This window comes from Lithobates pipiens, unplaced genomic scaffold (assembly GCF_037356315.1).
Source record: "Lithobates pipiens isolate NorthernLeopardFrog02 unplaced genomic scaffold, aLitPip1_a1.2 Scaffold_16, whole genome shotgun sequence".
In the NCBI taxonomy this organism is placed as follows: Eukaryota; Metazoa; Chordata; class Amphibia; order Anura; family Ranidae; genus Lithobates; species Lithobates pipiens.
Window position 1 is genome coordinate 442,392,791 of NW_027507748.1, and position 23,702 is coordinate 442,416,492.

A 23,702-nucleotide genomic window follows, 5' to 3' on the forward strand; every position below is an offset into this window, starting at 1 on the left:
CACACAGACTAAATAATTATTGTATTACGATTATGTGTGTATTTTTGTTTTTTCAAGCTGTGCAAAGAGAGATCACATAAACATCTGATTAGGAAATGACAATTAAAGATAACAAATGTCATAATGTTGGAAAAATGCCTACTAATAGGGAAACACAAAATGTATCCATCCAAAATACACACTGATATGGGTTATTTTTACAAAAGGATGTAGCAGAATAAATGTTGGTCTACATTTATAAAGAAAGATTATTTACAGTATTTGGAACATTTTATAACACAAATTAAAAAAATGTTTTTTTTTTGTTTATATAGCAAAAAAAAAACGGTGGTGATTAAATACCACAAAAAGAAAGCTCTGTCAAAAAAAACAAAAAAAACATTTTCATTTGGGTACAGTATTGTATGACTGAATAATTATCATTCAAATTGTGACAGCCCTGTAATCTGAAAATTGGCTTGGGCAATTTTATTGTAACAAGCCATTGCATATTTTTAAAAACTTTGTCCATTTACCTGCTTATTAAAACACATTCATGTTAAGAATCTACCAAATAAAAGCTTTATATTTTCCTGTAAAAAAATACTCAGAATATAATTGTGATATGCAAAGCAGTTAGAGATTTTTGTTAAGTAAACACACATCAAAACTATAAAATGGGTCTTGGTCACAAAGGTTTCACACCCCCTTATTAGTATGATATGAGTATAAAGTGTATGTACACAATAAAAAAAGTATTCAATGCATATGTATTTTAAATTGCACCAATCTGCCCCTGGCTGCAATTAGTTGATGGAATGGGTCCTGCTAGTCATCCTCCCAGTCATCATTAGCTTAAGTGGGAATGTCCAGTGGCAACTTTCTCTGTGTTTATTTAGTCCCTGTGATGTAGGTTGTTAGTAGTGCCTTGTATAGAGTTTAGTGAGCCTTGGGCAAGGACTCTCCATAGTCCCTGCCACCAAGTGGAAAAAGGTTACAGGAAACTGAGCAGTGCAGGCATGGCGTAATTCAATTGAGCAGAATAAATGCCTATTAGGCAAAGAGTACTTCATTTTCAATACATCAAAGGGGGAAAATGTAGCATCCAAAAATAGATCCCTTAGGACCTTAATCCCCCTTGATATCCAGATGACCTGAATTTAAAGGAGATGCTGGAGATTTGGATTGTTCCAGGAGGAGTATGTGAGGACCAGTGATTAGTATGGACTAATGGAAGCACCCCAAATCTGCACCAGTCCCTGACAGTGGAACACATAATTTGAGTGAAAGGTTATGGGGCTTGGACACCTCTATAAAGGAGTAACTGGAGCACCGCGTATGAGCCCAAGAAGTATTGAAAAAAAATCAGAAGGCCAGGTGTTGCTGTAGGGTAGATAAACTGAGATGGGAGACCTATTGGAGAATAGGTCTACCATCTCAGGAGACTAGGAGAACAATAGTGCGTCCAGTTGTTTAAAAAGGGTAATAGAAGCCACATTGGATTGTTTCTAAGAGCATATTAAAAAAAAAAAAAAAAAAAAAAAAAAAAAAAAAGCAGGACGTAGCTTCATCTTGATTAAATTCCCCTCTCCAATGAGATATGGGATAAAGACCTCCAAGCCTTAATACTGGACTTTGCGACTAATGGCGAAAAGCTTAAAGGGACAAGGTCATTAACGTCATTAGTCACCTTTATGCTCAGGTATTTTATTTTGGTTACCCACTGGAGGAACAGCACTATATCTCGGGCCATTGTCTGTATGCAATCAAGTGGCAATATTTCCAACTTGACCTAGTTCATTTTAAGGCCAGAGAACACAAAGCACTCCTCCAGGGTCAACAAAGCTGAGCTCAAATAGTCATAGTTGCATATCATCTGCATACATGGCCACCTTCTTCTCAAGTCTATGGAGTATGAGGCCTTAAATATCAGGGTTAGTGTGAAGAGCTACTGTAATAGACTCCATCATGAGACCAAAAATTGCAGGCGACAACTTTGGCAAGTACAACGTTGTATAGAAAAGGGAGGAGACCATGTAGCCTACCTTGATGGCTGCCTGGGGAAGCTTATACAAAAGGGTGATGCATTTCAAATCCCATCCTCTCCATTACCAAGTGCATATATTGCAAGTACACTACATCAAGGGCTTTTTCTTTATCAAGCGCCATGACCATCCTGGTACCCACATTAGAATTAGATGCTTAAAGATTAGTGAAAAGTCTCCTAATGTTAATATCAGTGGATTTTTGTGGAATAAAACCCATATGATCAGAAGCTACCAAAGTTTCAATGACTCTGGACAGGCGAGTTGCCAGGACCTTGGTGAGGATCTTAAGATCCATGTTAGGCAGCGATATTGGTCTGTAGGAACCACAATTCATGGGGTCTGTCTCCAGTTTCTGAATTAGTACTATATGCGCTTGGTAAACGGCTTTAAGGAGGGTCCCCTGCTCATGAAATTCCGCTAAGCAGCAGGGCAGCTGCTCAGCATGGGAACCAGTGCTAGCAGTGATCACTGTAGTACTGGTGCCTACTGCAGTGATTTCCAGCTACCATGGGAATCAGCTACACACACATGCACACACATACATACTTACAAGCTGAAACAATGTATCTTTACCCAAGCTTCAGCTTCAAGTAACACCAGTGTACATGTTAACTGCTTGCCTACCAGCCACTGCAGTTTTACTGTGGCAGAATTGCATGGCTAGGAGAAACGACGTGGCTCTTTGGCCACTAGAGGCTTGCATGCACCAGGAAAGGGTGCCCAGAGCCCATGCGAGTGCCTGGTGGGCGAGATGACCGCCGGGCACCCACGATCACTCATGACAGAACGAGAACCAGGATCTGTGTGTATAAACACACAAATCCAGGTTCTTTCAGGAGAATACAGAGAGATTGTGTGTTCATACTAAATATGAACACTGATCTCTCTCTCCTCTTAGACAGTCCCATCCCCCTACAGTTAGAACACACCTAGGTAACACAGTTAACACCTTGATCGCCCCCTAGTGTTAACCCCTTCCATGCCAGTGACATTTATACAGTAATCAGTGCATTTTTATAGCACTGATCGCTGTATGATTGTCAATGGTCCCAAAAATGTGTCAAAAGTGTCCAATTTGTCCGCCGCAATATCACTGTCCTGATACAAATCGCTACCATTACTAGTAAAAAATAATAATAATAAAAATGCCATAAATCTATCCCCTATTTTGTAGAGGCTATCATTTTGCCAATTAATATACGCTTATTATGATTTTTTTTACCAAAAATATGTAGAAGAATACATATTGGCCTAAACTGAGGAAATAATTTAGTTTTTTTGATAAAAAATGTGGGATATTTTTTATAGCAAAATATAAAAGATAATGTGTTTTTTTTTTTTTTTTCAAAATTGTCTCTCTTCTTTTGTTTATATCGCAAAAAATAAAAACCACAGAGGCGATTAAATACCACCATACGAAAGCTCTAGTTGGGGGGGGAAAAAAGAACATAAATTTTGTTTGGGTACAGAGTCGCACGACCACGCAATTGTCAGTTAATTTGACACAGTGCCATATCGCAAAAAATTACCTGGTCATTGAGCAGCCAAATCTTCTGGGGCTGAATTAATTACTAAACCCATGCAGATTTTAAATGATTGTATTGATGAGGCTATACATATATTAGTATTTTTTATGCCAGAATTGTGTTTATTGATGTTTACTTACTTCTGTCTGTTGTGTGTCATATGCAAGTCCTGATCCACTTGCGTAGAAAATACATCTCCCATTATACAAAGGTCTTGGTTCCTAAAAAGATAATCTCAGATTAACATATTTGTCTAGGCACTTTCTGTTATTGGATGAAAACACTTTTTCCCTGTCTCGTTTCCCTCTCAATTGCTTTCTTGCATTGTCACCCTGTCACATGTGCTTCTACTGGAGACCATAAGTGTCTGTGCCAATGCTCAATACCCAGGCATGTTCTGTGTTTGCCATCAGGAAGCTCATTCGAAATGCCAAGATTGGTAGACAGGAAGTGGCTGCTAGAATGCTGGAGGAGATTAAAAGCACAGAGATTCCAAAAGAAGGTTTAAAATAAGTATTATATGAAAGAACATAGCAATTGTTTATGATACACAGTGCATTTTTAAACTAAATGTAATTCAGTTAGGGTTTACATCTACTTTAAAGCCCAACTTTAGCCAGAACGTTGTTTTTGGATAATGTAGGTAAGGACTGGATGCTTTGTCTATTTCTTTTTTATTTACATTTTGTCCCTATTGTAGAGAACCTCTTTCTTTGTGCTAGTTTGACAGTTGGTAAACAGAAAAGGAGGTGAGTGTAAATCTCCCTATCTTGCCCATAAACCGTGGATCAGCACCATTATCTACACTATTCAGTTAGCAGGAGGGTGACAAAAAACTGCAAAGCTAAGACAAGAAATCATAGCGCAACCGACTGGAGCTGTGGGTAGTTATGATTATTTTAATTGTCTACATTGAACATGATTTGTTCAGCAGAGGACCAGATAAGGGTAATGGAAAACCAAGATCAGTAACCTTTGGGAGAGTGAGTGAACTGAACATTGAACACACAACTTCTAATATATATGGTGTTCAATATGCATGTCCCTCCTCCCACAAGAATGTATATGCCTTTTATATCAATGTGGCCTACTTAATAGATTGTAAGCTGCTGGGAGCAAGATTCTAATATCTTGTGCTCCCTGAAATATTTTGTGCTGGTTAGGATGTATGTTTACCATAAATTCTACAGTAGAGATTTGCAGAATAGGATGTGGTATGATACCTTGTGTATGCAGAAAGTTATGTATTTTTTTACCGTGAACTCCAGACTGGAGAATACACATACCTTGTTTTTCATGTATTGTTGTCCTAAGAAAATGTAAAATGGAACCACAGACTAACAGCTAAATACACACTATGGTACTCTCTGGTTTATATTTACTGACCTCTGTTATTGCAGGAACTGTTAAGCAATTCATCCTCAAATTTCATGGCATTGAATTTCTTTAAGTCCTGGCAACAGCTTAAAGAGGAGGTCCAGCCTGGGTGAAAATAAATTAAAAGTCCGCAGCTACAAATACTGTAGCTGTTGACTTTTAATATTAAGGCACTTACCTGTCCAGGGAGCCTGCGATGTCGACATGGCAGCCGATCTTCGGATCGACTCCTGGATGGTGCCACCACTATTCCTGGTAAGGCAAACAGCCATTGCTGGTTCCCTACTGCGCATGTGCGAAGTGGGCTGTGCTTTCTAATTTGCACGGCAGTGAGGGAAGGAGGAGGGGAGCCGAACTTCCTTGAGATTGGGCCCCTGTCCTTCTTTCGGAAATGGGGAAGGGGACCTGTCAAAAACGGTTCCCCAGTCCCCCCTGGAAGGTGCTTTAACTTACCCCGCTCTTCCCTTCCAGACCTATAGCTCTGGACATTAGAGATTAGATGGCTGGGAGGGAAAAGTAGGGAAAGCTAAGCTGCTGAAGGAAAGAACAACAACTTTTTAACGCTTCTGTCATGAATCTTGGGGATGATTGCCCTCGGCAAAAGTGATCATTTCCTGTTTAAGAATATGCAAAAAAATATCAAGGTACATTATCTGAACACAGTTACATTTTAAAGAGTAACACTTTTGTAGAGAAAAAAAAACATCCCCCTCTGGGTGACCTGTGTACTTTGCAAGGATTTTAACAAACTTTGTTGCAGATTCCTACCTTTTATTATTCTGAAGAAATAGTTGTTTGCTTGCCTGTGTCCATGTGCAGAGTTAATCTATATGTGGTTTTATAATCATCAGTCAGCTGCTGCACCTGAGTTCCCTTATGGAAGTATCTCACAAAAAAATACATTTGAGTTAGGCCTCTTTCACACTACCAATCCATTCAGGTCCGCCTATCAATTTTTCAGGCGGACCTGAATGGATGCTCCATAGAGGTCTATGGAGCATCGGATGTCAGTGGTGACATCCGACCCGCTCCGATCCGAAAAAGTGTAACGGAGGAAAAACCTACTTTTCCATCCGCCATCGGAAAATAGGGGAGAGCGGCGCTCTGACAGGTCCGTCGCTGCGCAGTGTGCAGAGACGGACCTGTCCTCTTCCTGCTCAGCAGGGATAGACGGAAAGGACCCTTACAGGGGATGCCAAAACTCTGTATCTTAGTGCAGGATTCTGGGAAAATCAAAAAGCCAATCACTCAAGCGGGAAATTAAATTTTCAAGGTGTGTTTTGTATACAGAACGCTTCCAGGTAGCCATATTACATTGCATTAGACAGAACATTGCAAAGCTGCAGACTGAAAAGGAAAGAACATTTTTAATAGCAATCAATAGCAATATGACTGGAGCCACAATTGTATAAAAAACAAAACGCCCACCTGAAAAAAGATTTAAATTTAGCTCCACAAGTACTGGGAACTCCTATGACATCAAAGAGTTTATATGCTGCAACACGGAAGGAGCCGTGTATGTCCTACAATGCAGTTGTGGCCTACAGTATGTAGGCCGCACCAAAAGACCCCTGAGAGTTCGCATAAAGGAACATGTCAAAAACATAATCAATGGATTTGACAAACATAGTGTGTCAAAGCACTTCCTGACACACCACAATAAAGATCCCACTCATCTCACATTTTGGGGTATTGAGCCCTACAGGAAGCATTGGAGGGGAGGTCACAAAGTGAGAACACTTAGCCAATTAGAATCAAAATGGATTTTCACTTTAGATACTTTCACACCCCAAGGGCTCAACATAGAGTTTGACCTTAACTGTTTTATCAGCGACTTTTAGATACTTTTAATTATGGATTGGAATTTTATATACTTGAAGTACTATCACATATAAATTTTGTTTTTGATCTACTATGCTTAGGATGATACACTGGAATGGAGATATGGGAACTCTGGACTTCATTTCCGGTATCCATCCTCTAAATCGCATATATATGTGAGGTATTTGATACCTAGATTACCGTTAAATAAACTGTCTGGGGTACCTTATCGCTACACTAGAAAATACTATGATATTGTTTTAGATATAATACGTTTTTACCCATAAATTAAAGAAATCACCAACATTTTAATATTTTATTAATACCTCCTGTCTTAAGCAATTTTTTAATGAATTTTTTATGAATTTTTTTAATAATACCTCCTGTCTTAAGCCATTAGTTTATGAATTTTTTCGATCCCTTCGTTTTAATTCCAAAATTGTAAGTTAATGTCTCTAATCCTTTATTAATACCACTAATGTTATTTAGAGCCATATAGGCGGAGGAAAGGATCCCGTGTTGTTGCCTGAATAAGTGTAACCACCGGGTGTCTGAATTGAACCTAGTCCGTAAAAGTGGAAATAGGTTTACCTTCGTTTCCTCTATCTAAACGATGAGATAATGGCGGCGAACAAAGCATCCGCTCACTAGATGAGTGTAGATGATGAAACTACGATAAAATGGCCGCCGCTAATCGAATAGTCGCTATCACTTCCTTAGAACCTATAAGAAAAATGACCGGGAAGCGTTCGGTACTAAAGCCTATTAGAAAATGGCCGTGCAGCTAGATTCGTGACCGCGAATAGGAATAGATAGCACAGGCTACAGGAAAATGGCCGTTAATTAGAGATATTATTTAAACGTTTGTCCACCTCCTATGCTTTAGTCCCTGATGAAGTCACGTGATCAATGACGATACGCGTAGGATTTGCCTAGGAGGATACCAGAAGTGACGTCTGGGGTACGAACGAGGAAGCCGTTCGTTGTTTTATCTGTAACGTTTGAATTTTATTACTTAAATGTGAGTACCCAGGACTTGGTCCTTTTTATAATAAAGAATTTGTGTGACTTACTTCACTATTGGAGCCCCTTTTCTCTTTTTCGGGCCTGACCTGTGATCCTTTGCGGAGTACCTGGAGGAAAATATCTGGGGCGCTTGCATTACATTTAGGATACACACCGCAAACCTTTGGAGTATACTGCTGTACATATACCAACTGAGGACACACACCCCAATTGAGGATACACCTTATATATTGGAGCATATTGCTGTCTAACTGACAGCAGTGAGGTAAGGTACCCACTGCACTCAGTGTGTGAGCACCCACTTTGAGGAACTGTAAGATCACCGGTGGAACTACCCCGTGTTTATTCACAGGATTAACCCTTCACACAGCACAGCGTGGATTCACTCTATTTTGCATGAATTGATATGGATTACTAGTCCTTTATGTCAATTAAGAGACACTTTAAGAAACCCTTCTGAACTGCTGTTTTTTAGGTTTATCTATTTACCTTTTGATATATTTTTTTACACACATTTTTTATTTTTTATTCATTTATTTGTTGGATTTTACCCTTACACAATTTTCTGTATACACGCTGGCACTTGGATGCACTTTTATGGACTAAGACACACCTGCTTGATTTCACAACTTTCTGGATTGATATTATCAGGATTTGCGTTTTTAATTTTTACTACTTCACTTGCACTTTATTACGATTGTATAGATTATTTATATTTCTCTATTTTGATCTCAGTATGAATAACACTAGGAATAAGTGTATATTCTGAACACCCCATTAATCACTTTGTATGATTTTATGCACATAGGTTGTAGATATAATTTAAATTAATTTTAATCGCATAGGTGCGTCTTTTAGATTTTATATGCGATTATTTATTATTTGTGTTACTAGATTTAATTAATTTTGTGTGGAGCGCAACACCATTCTTTTTTACTTATTATCACAATTGTATACACTATATTGTTTTGTTTAGTTTTTTTGTTTTTACCATGAAAGTGGAGTTACCCTTTAAGCTGTATCTAATCAGCAAAGCTGTGCTTCTCCCAATAGCTGGCAACCATCAAGGACCAGAAATCAACATTGCTGTATTACACATGTGTACATTTATGGCACTTTTTACATGGCATACATTATCAAAATGTAAGTGATGCAAATGTAAAAATAATGCAATGCTCTGGGCTCATCTTGAAGTATTATAAGTGATTTATGGGAATGGCATGTTCTCTAATTCACGGCATATCTGTAATCCTATAATCAGAATTTGGAAAAGACTGACAAAAGTAAGCAAAACACATGAGAAAATGATCAGTCCAATGGCACCAATCTCTGTGCAAAAAAAAAGGTGTTGCACTTTTCTTGGAGTCCCCCGTAGAGCAACACATAGCTTGAAAGTACACCACGTTCTGTGCTTAGGTTTCCTTTCTGCTTTTTCAATCAAAGTTCATTATCAAATAATACACATATAACAGTTTAATTCTGTCATCTAAAGATTTACAGGAGGCAATATAACTGTTACAATAATGGCACAAGAATTAAACTAAAAAAAGGTCTGCTGCTGGAACTGTGAATTCTCATTCAGAAACTGCTGGACAGTTTAATAGAGATCTTCCTTCCTTTATACCTATTTTGTAATGAGCAGAGAACTATATCAATCTTTATAATCCCACCAAGTAATCAGAGCAAATGCACAGCTAGGCAAGAATTGAGACAGGTAGATTAATGTCTTCCATTCATCACATCACTTGATGTGACCTTCTCCACAGCCAAGGAAACCAAAGAAGCTATGGATAAAACCAAAATATAGAGTTTTAGACTCAAATTAAAGGGGAATTCTTGGTGATGCCTCTATTTTCAAACAATACAAATGTGTAATGCTATATACTGTATATATGTTGGTAAAAGAAGATACACGATCAGTTACAAACCAACAAACTATTCATTTTGTTATCTGCAACCTTAAGGCCACTTCCACATAGAGGTGTTTTACAGGTGTTTTTGCACTAAAAATAACACCTGTAAACCACCTCTTCTGCAGCCCCACTGTGAAAGCCCATGTGCTTTCACACTGGGGTGGTGGGCTTGCAGGACAAAAGTCCTGCAAGCAGCTTCTTTGGAGTGGTGGAGGAACGGTTTATACACCACTCCTCCACCACCCCTGCCCATTGAAATTAATGGGCATCGCTGCCAAATCGCCTTCAAAGCACTTTTCGGGTGCTATTAACCCTTTGCTTAGCGGGGGTTAAAAGTGCCCACCTAGAGGCCAAATAACACCGCTATAACAGCAGTAAAGCAGTGCTAAAACTAGCAGTGCTTTACTGCTAACGTCAGGGGTCTCAAACTGGCGACCCTCCAGCTGTTGTGAAAATACAAGTACAATCATGCCTTTGCCTGTGGGAGTCATGCTTGTAACTGTCAGCCCTGGGACTTGTAGTTTTGCAACAGCTAGAGGGCCACCAGTTTAAGACCCCTGGTCTAAATCCATCCTTGGCTCCTGTCTTTTAGGCCACTTTCACACTGAGGCACTGGCTATGTTGATAGTAAAGCACCACTAGTTTTAGCAGTGCTTTACCATCGCTTTAGCGGTACTTTTCCGCTGCTAGCGGGGCGCTTTTAACCCCCAGCTAGCAGCCGAAAAAGGGTTAAAAGCTCCCTCAAAGCACCGCTGCCAAAGCGATTTGCAGGTGTTTTGGCAGTGCTGGTCATTGATTTCAATGGCAGGGGCAGTTTAGGAGTGGTGTATACAGAGCTTCTGCACTGCCCCAAAGATGCTGCTTGCAGGACTTTTTTTTCCTGTCCTACAAGCACACTGCAGAAGAGGCAGTTTACAGGTAAGCCATGATCATCAAAATTAAAAGACAGAAATGCTTGAAATATATCACTCCATGTGTAAAGCATCTATATAAAATATGTGAGTTTCACTTTTTTAATTGAATTACTGAAATAAATTTACTTTTTGATGATGTTCTAATTTTATGAGAAGCACCTGTATAAAAGATGTCCATAAATATACTCTGCCTATAGCATGTTTTTATTAGATGATTGATTGCCATCTCCATAATATATATTTGTGGGTTTTGTTTGATATTTATTTTATACTTCTTTTGAATTCAAAGATATTTATAACCAAAGTTAAGTCCTCAGCTTAATGGAATTAGATTTTTGGCTTTTATGATGTATAAACAATGTGAGATTATTCCAGCTGGTTTACAGAAAACATGAATCTACCACCAATTATTTGTTACCGAAAACAGCCATCATCTTAAATTTATACACAGATGATCTTTCTGCTTTAAACTATTTATTATGAAGGAGGACACAAAATTGTAACCATAATACTTTTGGTTGTTTTCATCCTTCCTGCTTTAAAGTGCACCTTTGGCCTAGGCTCAAACGGGTGCGTGCAAAACACTGCAAGTGATTCGCACAGGAATCGCACAGCATTCCTCTGCGCATCTTATGAAATGTGCAATCTTATGTGCGTTGCAATTTGAGCCATACATTTTCCCTGCACCTGAATTGCACTGCATTTTGCAATCTGTTTCGGGGTGTCATTAATATAACACTGACACCTGCAGCAGATTGCTTGGACGCCGTGCAATTACCAAGCAGTACCAGACAGTCTGGTCATACAGGGGTATACAACTTTAGGCAGTATACTGAATCATAGTGAATTACACAGACATCAGTGCAAAAGATTTGACATAGGCATAATGGTATAAAGTGAAAATATGCTACCAAGTCAGGGCAAGAGCGTGTGCCCAAGTATTAGAAATCTTCAGGGCACAGCACATCAATGGACAACCAAGGGTAGTATAATCAGCGCTGGGATAGGGTTAGCGGACTAGCCAACCATCTACCCCAAATTTTGTGAAAGGTTTTGTTCCTTTTTCTGAGGCCACGTACACACGGGCGGACTGTTCGCCCAACTTTGTCCGCTGAACAGTGTTTGGGCGGACAGTCCGCTCGTGTGTGGGCTTTCAGCGGACAGTTTCAGCGGACAGTTTGACGGACAAGGTTTTTCGGAATTTCCGAAAAACTGTCCGCTGAAACCTTGTTTCAGCGAACAGTCCGCTCTTGTGTAGGCTTGTTCGTCAAACAAAGTTGCGCGCATGCTCAGAAAGGATTTTCACACCGAAAGCTATAATGCAGTGTATAGGACGTCGTATTTTTCGTCCCGTCGTACGTGCCGTTCACGTCATCGCGCACGGTTTCAGCAAACTGTTCGTTCGTCGTGTGTGGGCATGTCCGTCCATGCTAATTTTGAGCGGACTGTTTGCCGAAACTGTTGGACGGACAAAGTTGGGCGAACAGTCCGCGCGTGTGTACGCGGCCTGAGTTCAAAAGTCAGTTTATAAAGTGGGATAAAGTCATTAATAAGTTTTATCCAGAAGGATTTCAGAGGGGTCTGTGCACCCTTCCAGGACATTAGAATAGTGTTTTGGCATAAAAATGGAGTATGCGGAGCAGTCTCTTGGCATGGGACGATATGGGTAAATCACCAAAGATGCCTAAAAGGCAATTCTTGCTGTGGTGTACATTTGGGAGATCCAACATCAGTGAGGTGAAAGCGCCCACTTCTTTCCAGAAATCCTGGACCATTGGGCACGCCCAAAAGCAATGTAGAAAGTCGGCCTCCTGGCCACAGCCGCGAAAACAGGCAGCAGAGGGCAAGAGACCCATCTTGTGCAATCTGGCCGGGGTGAGGTGGGTCTGATGAAAGATCTTAATCTGAATGATTACGGTTCCTGGAGGCAATAACGGAGGTTTTATATGTATCACTGAATTCTGACCAGTCTTCGTCCATCAAAGACATGTCCAGAGATGTTCATTTCAATTGAGCTTTATGAAACCTGGGGTTAAAATATTACATAAGGGCTGCATAGTAGGTGGAAACTAGTTTAGTGGGGTCTGGGTGTCTGAGTAGTTTTTTCAACAGGGGCAAGTCAGTGGGGTTGTCCAGGGAGCCAAACTGAGTGGATCGCATGCCTGAGCTGGTAGTAGTAAAATAGGTACGATCTTGGTAAGTCGAAGTCTAAGCGTAGCTGGGAGAAGGTTTTAAAACCCTGGGCATTGTACGGGTGGCAAAGATATTTAACCCCTTTGGAGTACCAGCGATTGGGGTCCGGGAGGGAAAACAATTCCTGAAGATTGGGGTTGAACCACAGGGGATTGTTTGGATATTTTAGCCAAGTATGTTTGGTTATCCCTGTGACAATATAGCGAAATAATGAAAGAGAGGTGTTAAATATAGAGGTACCAGGGCGGTCAGGGACTCGGCCTCTATAAATTATATTATGCAAGGTTTCCAGGGAAGATGCAATAGCCCCTTCTGTGAAGGTGCAGGCGTTGGCTGGGGCCGGGCACAACCAATCGTGAATGTGCACCAGCTGAGATACCAGATAATACAGGAAAAAATTAGGAAACACTAGGCCCGCCAGGTGTGCTAGCAGCCGCAATGTTTCAAGTGCCACCTTGGGGGGAGCCACCCTTCCGCAGGAAAGTTGTGCATATACTGTCTATTCGTTTAAAAATGGATTTCAGTATTCTGCATGGGGAGTTAGCAAGGATGTAGAGAAGTTTCTGTAAGTATATCATTTTGAGTATATTGGCCATTCCCATAAGGTCTAGTGGCAAGTCCATCCACTGCCTGGTCTGCTTCTGAAGACAGGCCAGGAGGGGATCTAAATTGTTAGTGATATATAGGGATAAAGGGGTCTGCACCAGAACCCCAAGGTACCTAAAGGAGGACACCACCTGGAGCTTGGATTCAGGGTGTATCCGGGGGGGGGGGGGGGGGGGGGGGCAGTCACATCCAAGAGAAAAAGGCTGGACTTATCCCAATTCACCCGGAAGCCGGAGTAGTCTCTGAAGGTAGTGACCTCCTCCAACAGGGCCTGCAGTGACCCATCACTGTCATCCGCACAGAGTGAAATGCATTCCTCTATATTAGCAATTGGGAGTCCCTTAATTAGAGGGGAAGAGCGGACGCGAATTGACAGTGGTTCCATGGCCAGGGCAAACAAGAGGGGCAACAACAGGCACCCCTGTTGAGGGCCTCTGGTAACCTGGAAGGGTTCGGTGATAGTGGAATTGACTCGGATCTGAGCTACCGGGGATGTGTAAAGGAGTTTTATCCATGCTACAATACGGGGGCCAAAGCCATACATTTGTAATACCCGAGAGAGGTATGGCCATTCCACACTGTCAAAGGCCTTGCAGGTGTCCAAAGACACAATGGCACGGGTGGGAGGGCAATCATGTGGATACTGTAGGTTGTGGAACAACCTGCAGTTATTCTTCCTGGTGGACCTGCCGGGAATAAAGCCGTTGACCAGGGACGTAACTACGCTGTTTAAATGGTTATTATTTTGGCCAGAATCTTAACGTCCACATTAAAAGCGAAATTGGACGATAAGATTCACATTTAAGTGGATCTTTACGGGGTTTGAATAGAAGTATGATCAGAGCCTCCCACATCGATGGGGGGGAGGGCTCCAATATCCAGGGCTTTGTTATAGGTCCTTAAGCGGAGCGGGAAGATCTTTCAATTTCATGTACCATTCGGTCGGGAAATCATCCAGGCTGGGGGTTTTATGTGCAGGCATTTATGAAATGGCCGCAGTAATTTCTTCAGTCTTAATAGGCTCCTCCAACGCATTTCGCCCCTCATTTGATAAGGAGGGGAGAGATATGTCAGCCAAGTAGTCGTTCAATTGGGAGTCATCATAGTCAACCCTAGATGTATACAGGTCTTTGTAAAAACATAAGAAGGAATTTAGGATATCTCCCAAGTTATCACTGATGGTACCCTGGGCAGTGCTAATACATGGAATGGAAATGGGAGAATGGTCAGGTATACCAAGAGACGCCCGGCTTTGTTATCATGTTCAAATGATTTTTGAGTAACATGTAGCATGCGTTTCTGCGTGAGATCTAGCAGACGTAGTTCATACTCCCTGCAGCTCCGTAGCCATGCCTCCCGAGTGTCGGAGGCAGGGCTAGAGGCATAAACAGACTCTACACGAACCATAACCGTTTTGAGTTCATCTGTGAGCATCTAATTATTTTTGTTTATGACCCCCGTTATGGACATAAAAGTACCTCGGTGTTGTCTTAAATGCCTCCCATTCGGTAGATGGGTCAACTTTGTCCAAGTTGTCCCTCCAGTAATCGGCAATGCCCTTCCTGCATTCACCCTGCACTATCTCGTCCTCCAGCCAGTAAGGGTTCAGGCGCCAAACAGCGGGTCCCGAGCCTGGGAGGAGGAGGAGGTCCACAGAAAGAGGGGCATGATTCGAAACCCCCCTGGGCAAATATATACAGCGGAGACCACTGGAAGGGTCTCCGCTGGGGCTAACACCATATCCAACCTGGACATGTTGTGGAAGGAGTCCGAGTGACAGGAGAAGTGGCGTACATCTGGGTGTTTCCAGCGCCACACTTCTGTAAGGCCATGGACTTGGACCCAGTCCACAAAGGAGGGGAAGGGCCTACCCCCACCCCCCAGGCCGTCCATTGCTGGATCCAAGATACAGTGCCTTGCGAAAGTATTCAGCCCCCTTGAACTTTTCAACCTTTTGCCACATTTCAGGCTTCAAACATAAAGATATAAAATTTTAATTTTTTGTGAAGAATCACCAACAAGTGGGACACAATTGTGAAGTGGAACGAAACCTATTGGATATTTTAAACTTTTTTAGCAAATAAAAAACAGAAAAGTGGTGCGTGCAAAATTATTCGGCCCCTTTACTTTCAGTGCAGCAAACTCACTCCAGAAGTTCAGCGAGAATCTCTAAATGATCCAATGTTGTCCTAAATGACTGATGGTGATAAATAGAATCCACCTGTGTGTAATCAAATCTCTGTATAAATGCACCTGCTCTGTGATAGTCTCAGGGTTCTGTTGAAAGCGCAGAGAGCATCATGAAGACCAAGGAACACACCAGGCAGGTCCGTAATACTGTTGTTGTGGAGAAGTTTAAAGCCGGATTTGGATACAAAAAGATTTCCCAAGCTTTAAACATCCCAAGGAGCACTGTGCAAGCGATCATTTTGAAATGGAAGGAGTATCAGACCACTGCAAATCTACCAAGACCTGGCCGTCCCTCTAAACTTTCAGCTCAGACAAGAAGACTGATCAGAAATGCAGCCAAGAGGCCCATGATCTCTCTGAATGAACTGCAGAGAACTACAGCTGAGGTGGGAGAGTCTGTCCATAGGACAACAATTAGTCGTACACTGCACAAATCTGGTCTTTATGGAAGAGTGGCAAGAAGAAAGCCATTTCTCAAAGATATCCATAAAAAGTCTCATCTAAAGTTTGCCACAAGCCACCTGGGAGACACACCAAACATGTGGAAGAAGGTGCTCTGGTCAGATGAAACCAAAATCGAACTTTTTGCCCCACAATGCAAAATGATATGTTTAGCGTAAAAGCAACACAGCTCATCACCCTCAACACACCATCCCCACTGTCAAACATGGTGGTGGTGGCAGCATCATGGTTTGGGCCTGCTTTTCTTCAGCAGGGACAGGGAAGATGGTTAAAATTGAGGGGAAGATGGATGCAGCCAAATACAGGACCATTCTGGATGAAAACCTGTTGGAGTCTGCAAAAGACCTGAAACTGGGACGGACATTTATCTTCCAACAAGACAATGATCCCAAACATACAGCAAAATCTACAAAGGAATGGTTCACAAATAAACGTATCCAGGTGTTAGAATGGCCAAGTCAAAGTCCAGACCTGAATCCAATTAAGAATCTGTGGAAAGAGCTGAAAACTGCTGTTCACAAACGCTCTCCATCCAACCTCATTGAGCTCGAGCTGTTTTGCAAGGAAGAATGGGCAAGAATTTCAGTCTCTCGATGTGCAAAACTGATAGAGACATACCCCAAGCGACTTGCAGCTGTAATCGCAGCAAAGGGTGGCTCTACAAAGTATTAACGCAAGGGGGCCGAATAATTTTGCACGCCCCACTTTTCATTTTTTTATTAGTTAAAAAAGTTTCAAAAATCCAACAGATTTCGTTCCACTTCACAATTGTGTCCCATGTGATTCTTCACAAAAAATAAAAATTGTATATCTTTATGTTTGAAGCCTGAAATGTGGCAAAAGGTTGAAAAGTTCAAGGGGCCGAATACTTTCGCAAGTCACTGTAGCATTAAAGTCTCCTACATATAGAAGGGGGCCAGGGTGTCTATTCAAAAGCTGAAGTGACAAATTGAAGAGTACCTCCAGTGAAAACGGGGGGGGGGGGGTAGTCACTGTGGATATTTGTAGAGTAAGAACAATAAATCGCCCATCAGGGTCAATTTTAACCTTTATCATCTCAGCTGAAAGAGATTTGGCTAATAGAATAGAAACCCCTCTGGAATAATTAGTGTGGGTGGCATGATAGGGGTTAGACAACCATGGGCGTTTTAAGGCCCTTATTTTGGAGCCTGTGTGGTGAGTCTCCTGGAGGCAAATAATATGGGGGCAGCGCTTTATCAACACCAAATAAAACAAGGATCTCTTCTGGGGTGCATTGAGACCCCTAGTGTTCCAAGAGACTATCCTCAGAGGCTTCGCCATAACAAAATATACAGTAGTAAACAAGCACGGATAAACATAAAAACCAGTACATAGATGACCAGAAAGGCTGTGTCCCATGAAGCCCATACAGGCACATGAACAAAAAAGTGTGTGGATCTGCCATCAGGAGGGTGTGGGCCAAAGTTAACCAACAGAAAAAAAACTTTCCCAATGGGGGGGGGGTTGTGGGGGGGCTAAAAAAAGGGGGGATGGGAAAAAAAAACAATGGGAGAAAGGGGAAAGAAAAACCATTAACAAAATCCCATAAAACCTTAGCCTCCCTCCTCGCTCGACCATCCCAAACACAGCGAGCCTGGATCCCAAACCAACAGACCATCCCGACCGTACCTCGGTGGTGGTCAAAAAAGAAAAAAAGTTATGCGAATGAAATAATGTTTAAAAAAGAGAAGGAAACCTGGAGGGGCAAATAGGTAAGTCACAGTAATCTGTTCTCCAAGCTAGGAGAGTAGTCCAGCCAAGGGGATAAAGTGGTAGAAGGGAGGAAAAAAACCCATCAGGCATTGTAGATTACCACAGAGGCGCAGGATACACTCAGGGATGCACAGGAGGTCCGGTAACAAGGCAGTCATTAAGGTGAATCCTCAGTTCAATGGCATTGTCAGTTCCGTTCCTGCCTGTGGGCTGTGCCATAGTGGTCATTCAGCCATGCCATGGCTTCCTTAGGGCTGGTATAAAAAGGAGCCTTACCATCATGGATAATGCGCAGTTTGGCAGAGCATGGCATAGGACAGGCCTTCTGTACACAGGCCGGTTTTTACTGCTGAGAAGGAGATGCATTGGCATTGAGCTTCAGCAGAAAAGTCAGGATAGACAGATATAGTGTCACCGTTGTACTTGAGCGGGCCTTTTTCACAAGCAAGACGCAGAATAGTGACTTTATCCTGAAAGTTGAGGATGCGTGCAATATTAGAGCGTGGTGGGGCTCCCTCAGGAGGGGGGGGGGGGGGGTGTGCGGTGTGCGGTGTGTGCGCTCTATAACATGGGAGAATGAGGGTGCATCCGAATCAAAAATGTCTCATAGCCAGGAGTAAAGGAATTTTTCAGGCTGAGGGCCCTCAGAGGGCCCTCCAATCGCTATGGGAACCCCACAAATCTAAGATTGTTCCTGCGAGAACGATTTTCCAAATCGTCGATTTTGCTGTGGAGTGCCGCCATCTCACTGGTAGTATATTGCATGTTAACTGCCAGGGGATTTACAGTGTCCTCCAGAGTACTAATGCGTTCCTCTGTGTCTCCGGTTCTGTCCCGGTGGTTCTGGACATCTTGTTTGTGTGGATAGGGAGGCCTTGCAGTCTTGAATAGCCAGCATAATGGTGGACAGTGTAGGCTCAGCAGGGGGGGAATCCACAGCCTGAATGCTCTCATTAACATGCTGGGAGTTTGGTGACAGCAGAGGGTCTGTTTGTGTGTGGAAGATGGCTGGAATTGAAGCACTCACCCCGTTTAGCTGTGCTCCGATCTGCAGAGGAAGAGGTCTGCAGCGCGTCTGTGTGCTTCGGATGTGTCTCGGCACCATCTTGTCTCGGAATCGTGCCAGTTGTTCCCTCATGGATGGAGGCCAAGGTGGCCCATATTTCACTATGTCAGCCAGCCTGCTAGATGCCCACAGCTCTGGGGGACAGATCGGTACCACTGGCGAGGAGATAGGATCCAGAATAAGGTAAGGATGGTAGTTGGTAGCTGGAGCTGTGAGACTATGCAACCGCTCTCTCCACCATCGAGCCACGCCCCTCAAGGGTAACATTTCATTGTATCTTTCCGCTACTAGCTCATTCAGGAAAACAGCAATCTCCTAGTTGTCTCTCGTGGCTTCAGGAAAGGCCAAGCGGCTTTACCACGCACGATAGCCTCATGGCTGGTTAAAACCATCAAGAATGCTTATTCGATACAGCGACTCTCAACACCTGAGGGCTTAAAGACTCACTCTACCAGGACAGTGGCAACCTCCTGGGCAGCATAAAGCAGAGTATCTATGGAAACAATATGTAAAGCTGCAACACAGTCTTCCAGGAACATGTTCATATAACATTATAAAATGGATCCTGCTCAGTTGACAACTCTTGTTAATAAAACATAGTTCCTAGCACCCACCCAGCTGGCGAGTTTTATCCCAGTGTGTGCTGCCATGATGCAACAGGAAAAAGGAAAATTGTATACTCCCCTTTCCGAACTTTTCCTTTTCTGGTGCATCTCATGGCAGCACACAGATTCCCACCCATTGAGGTGATAGATACAGAGAATGCTGCAGCAGGGTCATCTATTGAATTTATAGCTAACCAGTCTTACCAGGTTGTGGGGTCACAACCCAGTGTGTGCTGCCATGAGATGCGCCAGGAAAGGAAAATTACAGAAAAGGTGAGCATACAATTTGCCATTTTATAGCCTATAGCCCATGTATTAGTAATTGAGCTGGTGTTGGCACAAAGTAGAGTGAAGTAGCAAGCTAGCAACATATGGTTACAAGCATAGATGTCGAAACACTCACGGCACTTTGCAGAATGAAAGCACCAGGTTTTAATAATAGGGTGATATTCGTATGCTATGTATATACACACACATACATACATTCACAAATAAACATTTAATTCTTCACAAAGGATTCACAAACCCCTATGGGTTAGCTAAAGAGACAGAACAGCAGAACTGCTCGATATGAGGGCCAGTTTGACTGATTTAAACTGAGCTAGCTGAGGGACGAGTCACTGCTGATGAGTCATTGAGCTTTGAACATCAAATAAGCCAACAGATAGTCTATAAAATATGAAAATAGAACTAAACCTTCACCTTCTGGCTCAAAAAGAAAAATACAAGATATTGTGGCTCGACCACATCTTCAGTAAAAGACAATCAGCATCGATAAATTCAGAGCTTCCGGTCTCAGCCGCGAACGCAAGTGACGTCACCCAGCTCCTCCCTCCGTGATGTCACTTCCAGTCGTGGTCGAGACCAGAAGCTCTGAATTTATCGATGCCATTTGTCCTTTACTGCAAATGTAAGTTACTACTGTTCAATAAATCACTGTTTTTTACAGAATTGGTGCACTATAGAGATTTCTCTTATCTTATATGGTCTTTTATGGTCCTTAAATGGAGAAGAGGAGGAGGATGGGGAGAGTCTTCAACATTAATCATCCCTAATTGCTACCCCACATATCCTATCCCTGGTTTTGTGCTCTAAGGAGAAGAGAGTGGAATGTGATCTGCCATTAAATAAGTTGCAAAGGCAGAAGTTTTTTTTATCTTAATGCATTCTATGCATTAAGATAAAAAACCTTTTGTGTGTAGCAGAATCCCCAGCACCCCCCTAATTATTTATCTGAGCTCCATCTCTCTCCAGCGATGTCCACTAATGTCTAAGCTGTCTGTGACACGCCTCCTGACCTTTTAAAAAAATATGTGGTTTTAACCACTTCAGGACCGCCGTATTGCCATTGTACGTCAGCACAATGGCACAGGCAGGCAGAATCACGTACATCTACGTGATTGCCTTCCAGCGGGTGGGGGGTCCCATCGGACCCCCTCCCGCTGGTTACGGCGGTCCGATTCGGTCCAGGAGCGCTCCGTGATGAGGGGATGGCCGTTCGTTTTCGGCCACCCCCTCTGGATCGCTCCTGGCCAATGAGAAGCTTCCTCCCCTGTGTATTGTTTACACAGGAAGGAGGAAGTGATGTCATTCTCCTCGGGGGCGGTCTTTTTGACCGGACTACGAGGAGAAGAGTAAAAGTAAGTCTGCACGAACACTACACTGACATGTAGGTACACACAGGCACACAAACCCCCCCCGATCCCCCCCCGATCGCCCCCCGATCCCCCCCCCGCCCCCCCTCCCCCCCCAGTCACAGTGTCACTGATTGCATTGAGTGTCAGTTGTGACAGTAAAAACTGTCAGGACAGTTAGTGTTAGGTCCAGGGTAGCCCCCTATCACCCCCCCAATAAAGATTTAACCCCCTGATTGCCCCTAGAGTTAACCCTTTCACCCCCTTTTGCCAGTGTCACTAAGCGATCATTTTTCTGATCGCTGCATGTGTCGCTAGTGTCGCTAGGTAGCTAGTTATTTTTTTAGGTTCACCGCCAGGTTTTTATATCGCTAGGTACCCCGATATACTACCCAATAATGTTTTTAACCCCCTAATTGCCGCTAGTTAACCCTTTCACCCCCTTTTGCCAGTGTCACTAAGCGATCGTTTTTCTGATCGCTGCATTAGTGTCGCTACAGTCGCTAGGTAGCTAGTTATTTTTTTAGGTTCACCGCCAGGTTTTTATAGCGCTAGGTACCCCGATATACTACCCAATAATGTTTTTAACCCCCTGATTGCCGCTAGTTAACCCTTTCACCCCCTTTTGCCAGTGTCACTAAGCGATCATTTTTCTGATCGCTGCATGTGTCGCTAGGTAGCTAGTTATTTTTTTAGGTTCACCGCCAGGTTTTTATATCGCTAGGTACCCCGATATACTACCCAATAATGTTTTTAACCCCCTGATTGCCGCTAGTTAACCCTTTCACCCCCTTTTGCCAGTGTCACTAAGCGATCGTTTTTCTGATCGCTGCATTAGTGTCGCTACAGTCGCTAGGTAGCTAGTTATTTTTTTAGGTTCACCGCCAGGTTTTTATAGCGCTAGGTACCCCGATATACTACCCAATAATGGTTTTAACCCCCTGATTTCCGCTAGTTAACCCTTTCACCCCCTTTTGCCAGTGTCACTAAGCGATAATTTTTCTGAACGCTGCATCAGTGTCGCTAGTGTCGCTAGGTAGCTAGTTAACTAGGCTCCCAAAAAGTCCCCCACATGTGGTATCCCCGTACTCGGGAGAAGCAGCAGAATTTATTTTGGGGTGTAATTTGACTTCTGCCCATAGCATGTGTGAGCAATATATCATTTAGTGACAACTTTGTGCAAAAAAAAAAAAGTTTGTAATATTCCCGCAACTTTTGGCAAAATATAAAATATTCCATGGACTCAACATGCCTCTCAGTAAATAGCTTGGGGTGTCTACTTTCCAAAATGGGGTCATTTGGGGGGGTTTTGTGCTATTTTGGCATTTTATGGCCTTCGAAACTGTGATAGGTAGTGAGGAGTTAAATCAAAAATTTGCACCCTTAGAAATCCTGAAGGTGGTGATTGGTTTTCGGGGTGCCGTGCGCGACTAGACTCCCAAAAAGTCCCACACATGTGGTATCCCCGTACTCGGGAGAAGCAGCAGAATGTATTTTGGGGTGTCATTTCACATATAACCATGGCATGTGTGAGCAATATATCATTTAGTGACAACTTTTTGTAAAAAAAAATTTTTTTTATTTTTTTTGTCATTATTCAATCCCTTAGGACAAAAAAAATAAATATTCAATGGGCTCAACATACCCATCAGCAATTTCCTTGGGGTGTCTACTTTCCAAAATGGGGTCATTTGGGGGGGATTTGTACTGCCCTGCCATTTTAGCACCTCAAGAAATGAGATCGGCAGTCATAAATTAAAAGCTGTGTAAATTCCAGAAAATGTACTCTAGTTTGTAGACGCTATAACTTTTGCGCAAACCAAAAAATATACGCTTATTGACATTTTTTTTACTAAAGACATGTGGCTGAATAAATTTTGCCCTCAATGTATGACTAAAATTTAGTTTATTCGATTTTTCTTATAACAAAAAGAAGAAAATATCTTTTTTTTTAAAAATTTTCGCTCTTTTTTCATTTATATCGCAAAAAAAAAAAATCGCAGAGGCAATCAAATACCATCAAAAGAAAGCTCTATTTGTGGGAAGAAAAGGACGCAAATTTCGTTTGGGTGCAATATTGCATGACCGCGCAATTACCAGTTAAAGCAGCGCAGTGCGAAATTGCAAAAAGACCTCTGGTCCTTAAGGTGTTTATTGGTCCGGAACTGAAGTGGTTAAACATTATAAGCACTATGTAGTTTGTTTTCCATCTACATGTAGGGAGGAGACTGATCTAAAGATCAGCACAGGAGCCTGGAGATTCCTTTTCAATTGAGCCCAGGGGGGGCTTACCAGCGCTGACTGACCAAACTTAGTTGTGTGGTCACACTTCCAGAGGTGAGGATAATACCACTGGGGAGGAGCACTTTGATTATATGTGGAGCTCTATCGCATTGATTAACCAATATTGATAAGTTCACAAAGGATATGCACTGATGGACTTGTGTTCTACTAGGCACTTAAGCAGTACACAGGAGGACTTTTAACTTTAACTTTTTGCAAGTTTATTTTTAACTTTATTTTTATTCTTATTTGTTTTTTAACAATTGTCATCTATTTAAAATGTTTATTGAATATAATATATAGGAGACACTAGGTTGGATGTAGG

At 42.3% G+C, this 23,702-nt stretch overlaps 1 protein-coding gene across 1 annotated transcript in view; it reads right to left on the bottom strand.

The window, feature by feature from the left end:
• The window catches only part of TMEM255B (transmembrane protein 255B), a 106,783-nt gene that overhangs the window by 38,769 nt on the left and 44,312 nt on the right, over positions 1 to 23,702 (bottom strand). The window contains exon 5 of the mRNA XM_077482704.1: positions 3,694 to 3,774. Within this exon, the coding sequence (XP_077338830.1) occupies positions 3,694 to 3,774 (81 nt within the window). The remainder of the gene's footprint in view (positions 1 to 3,693; positions 3,775 to 23,702) is intronic.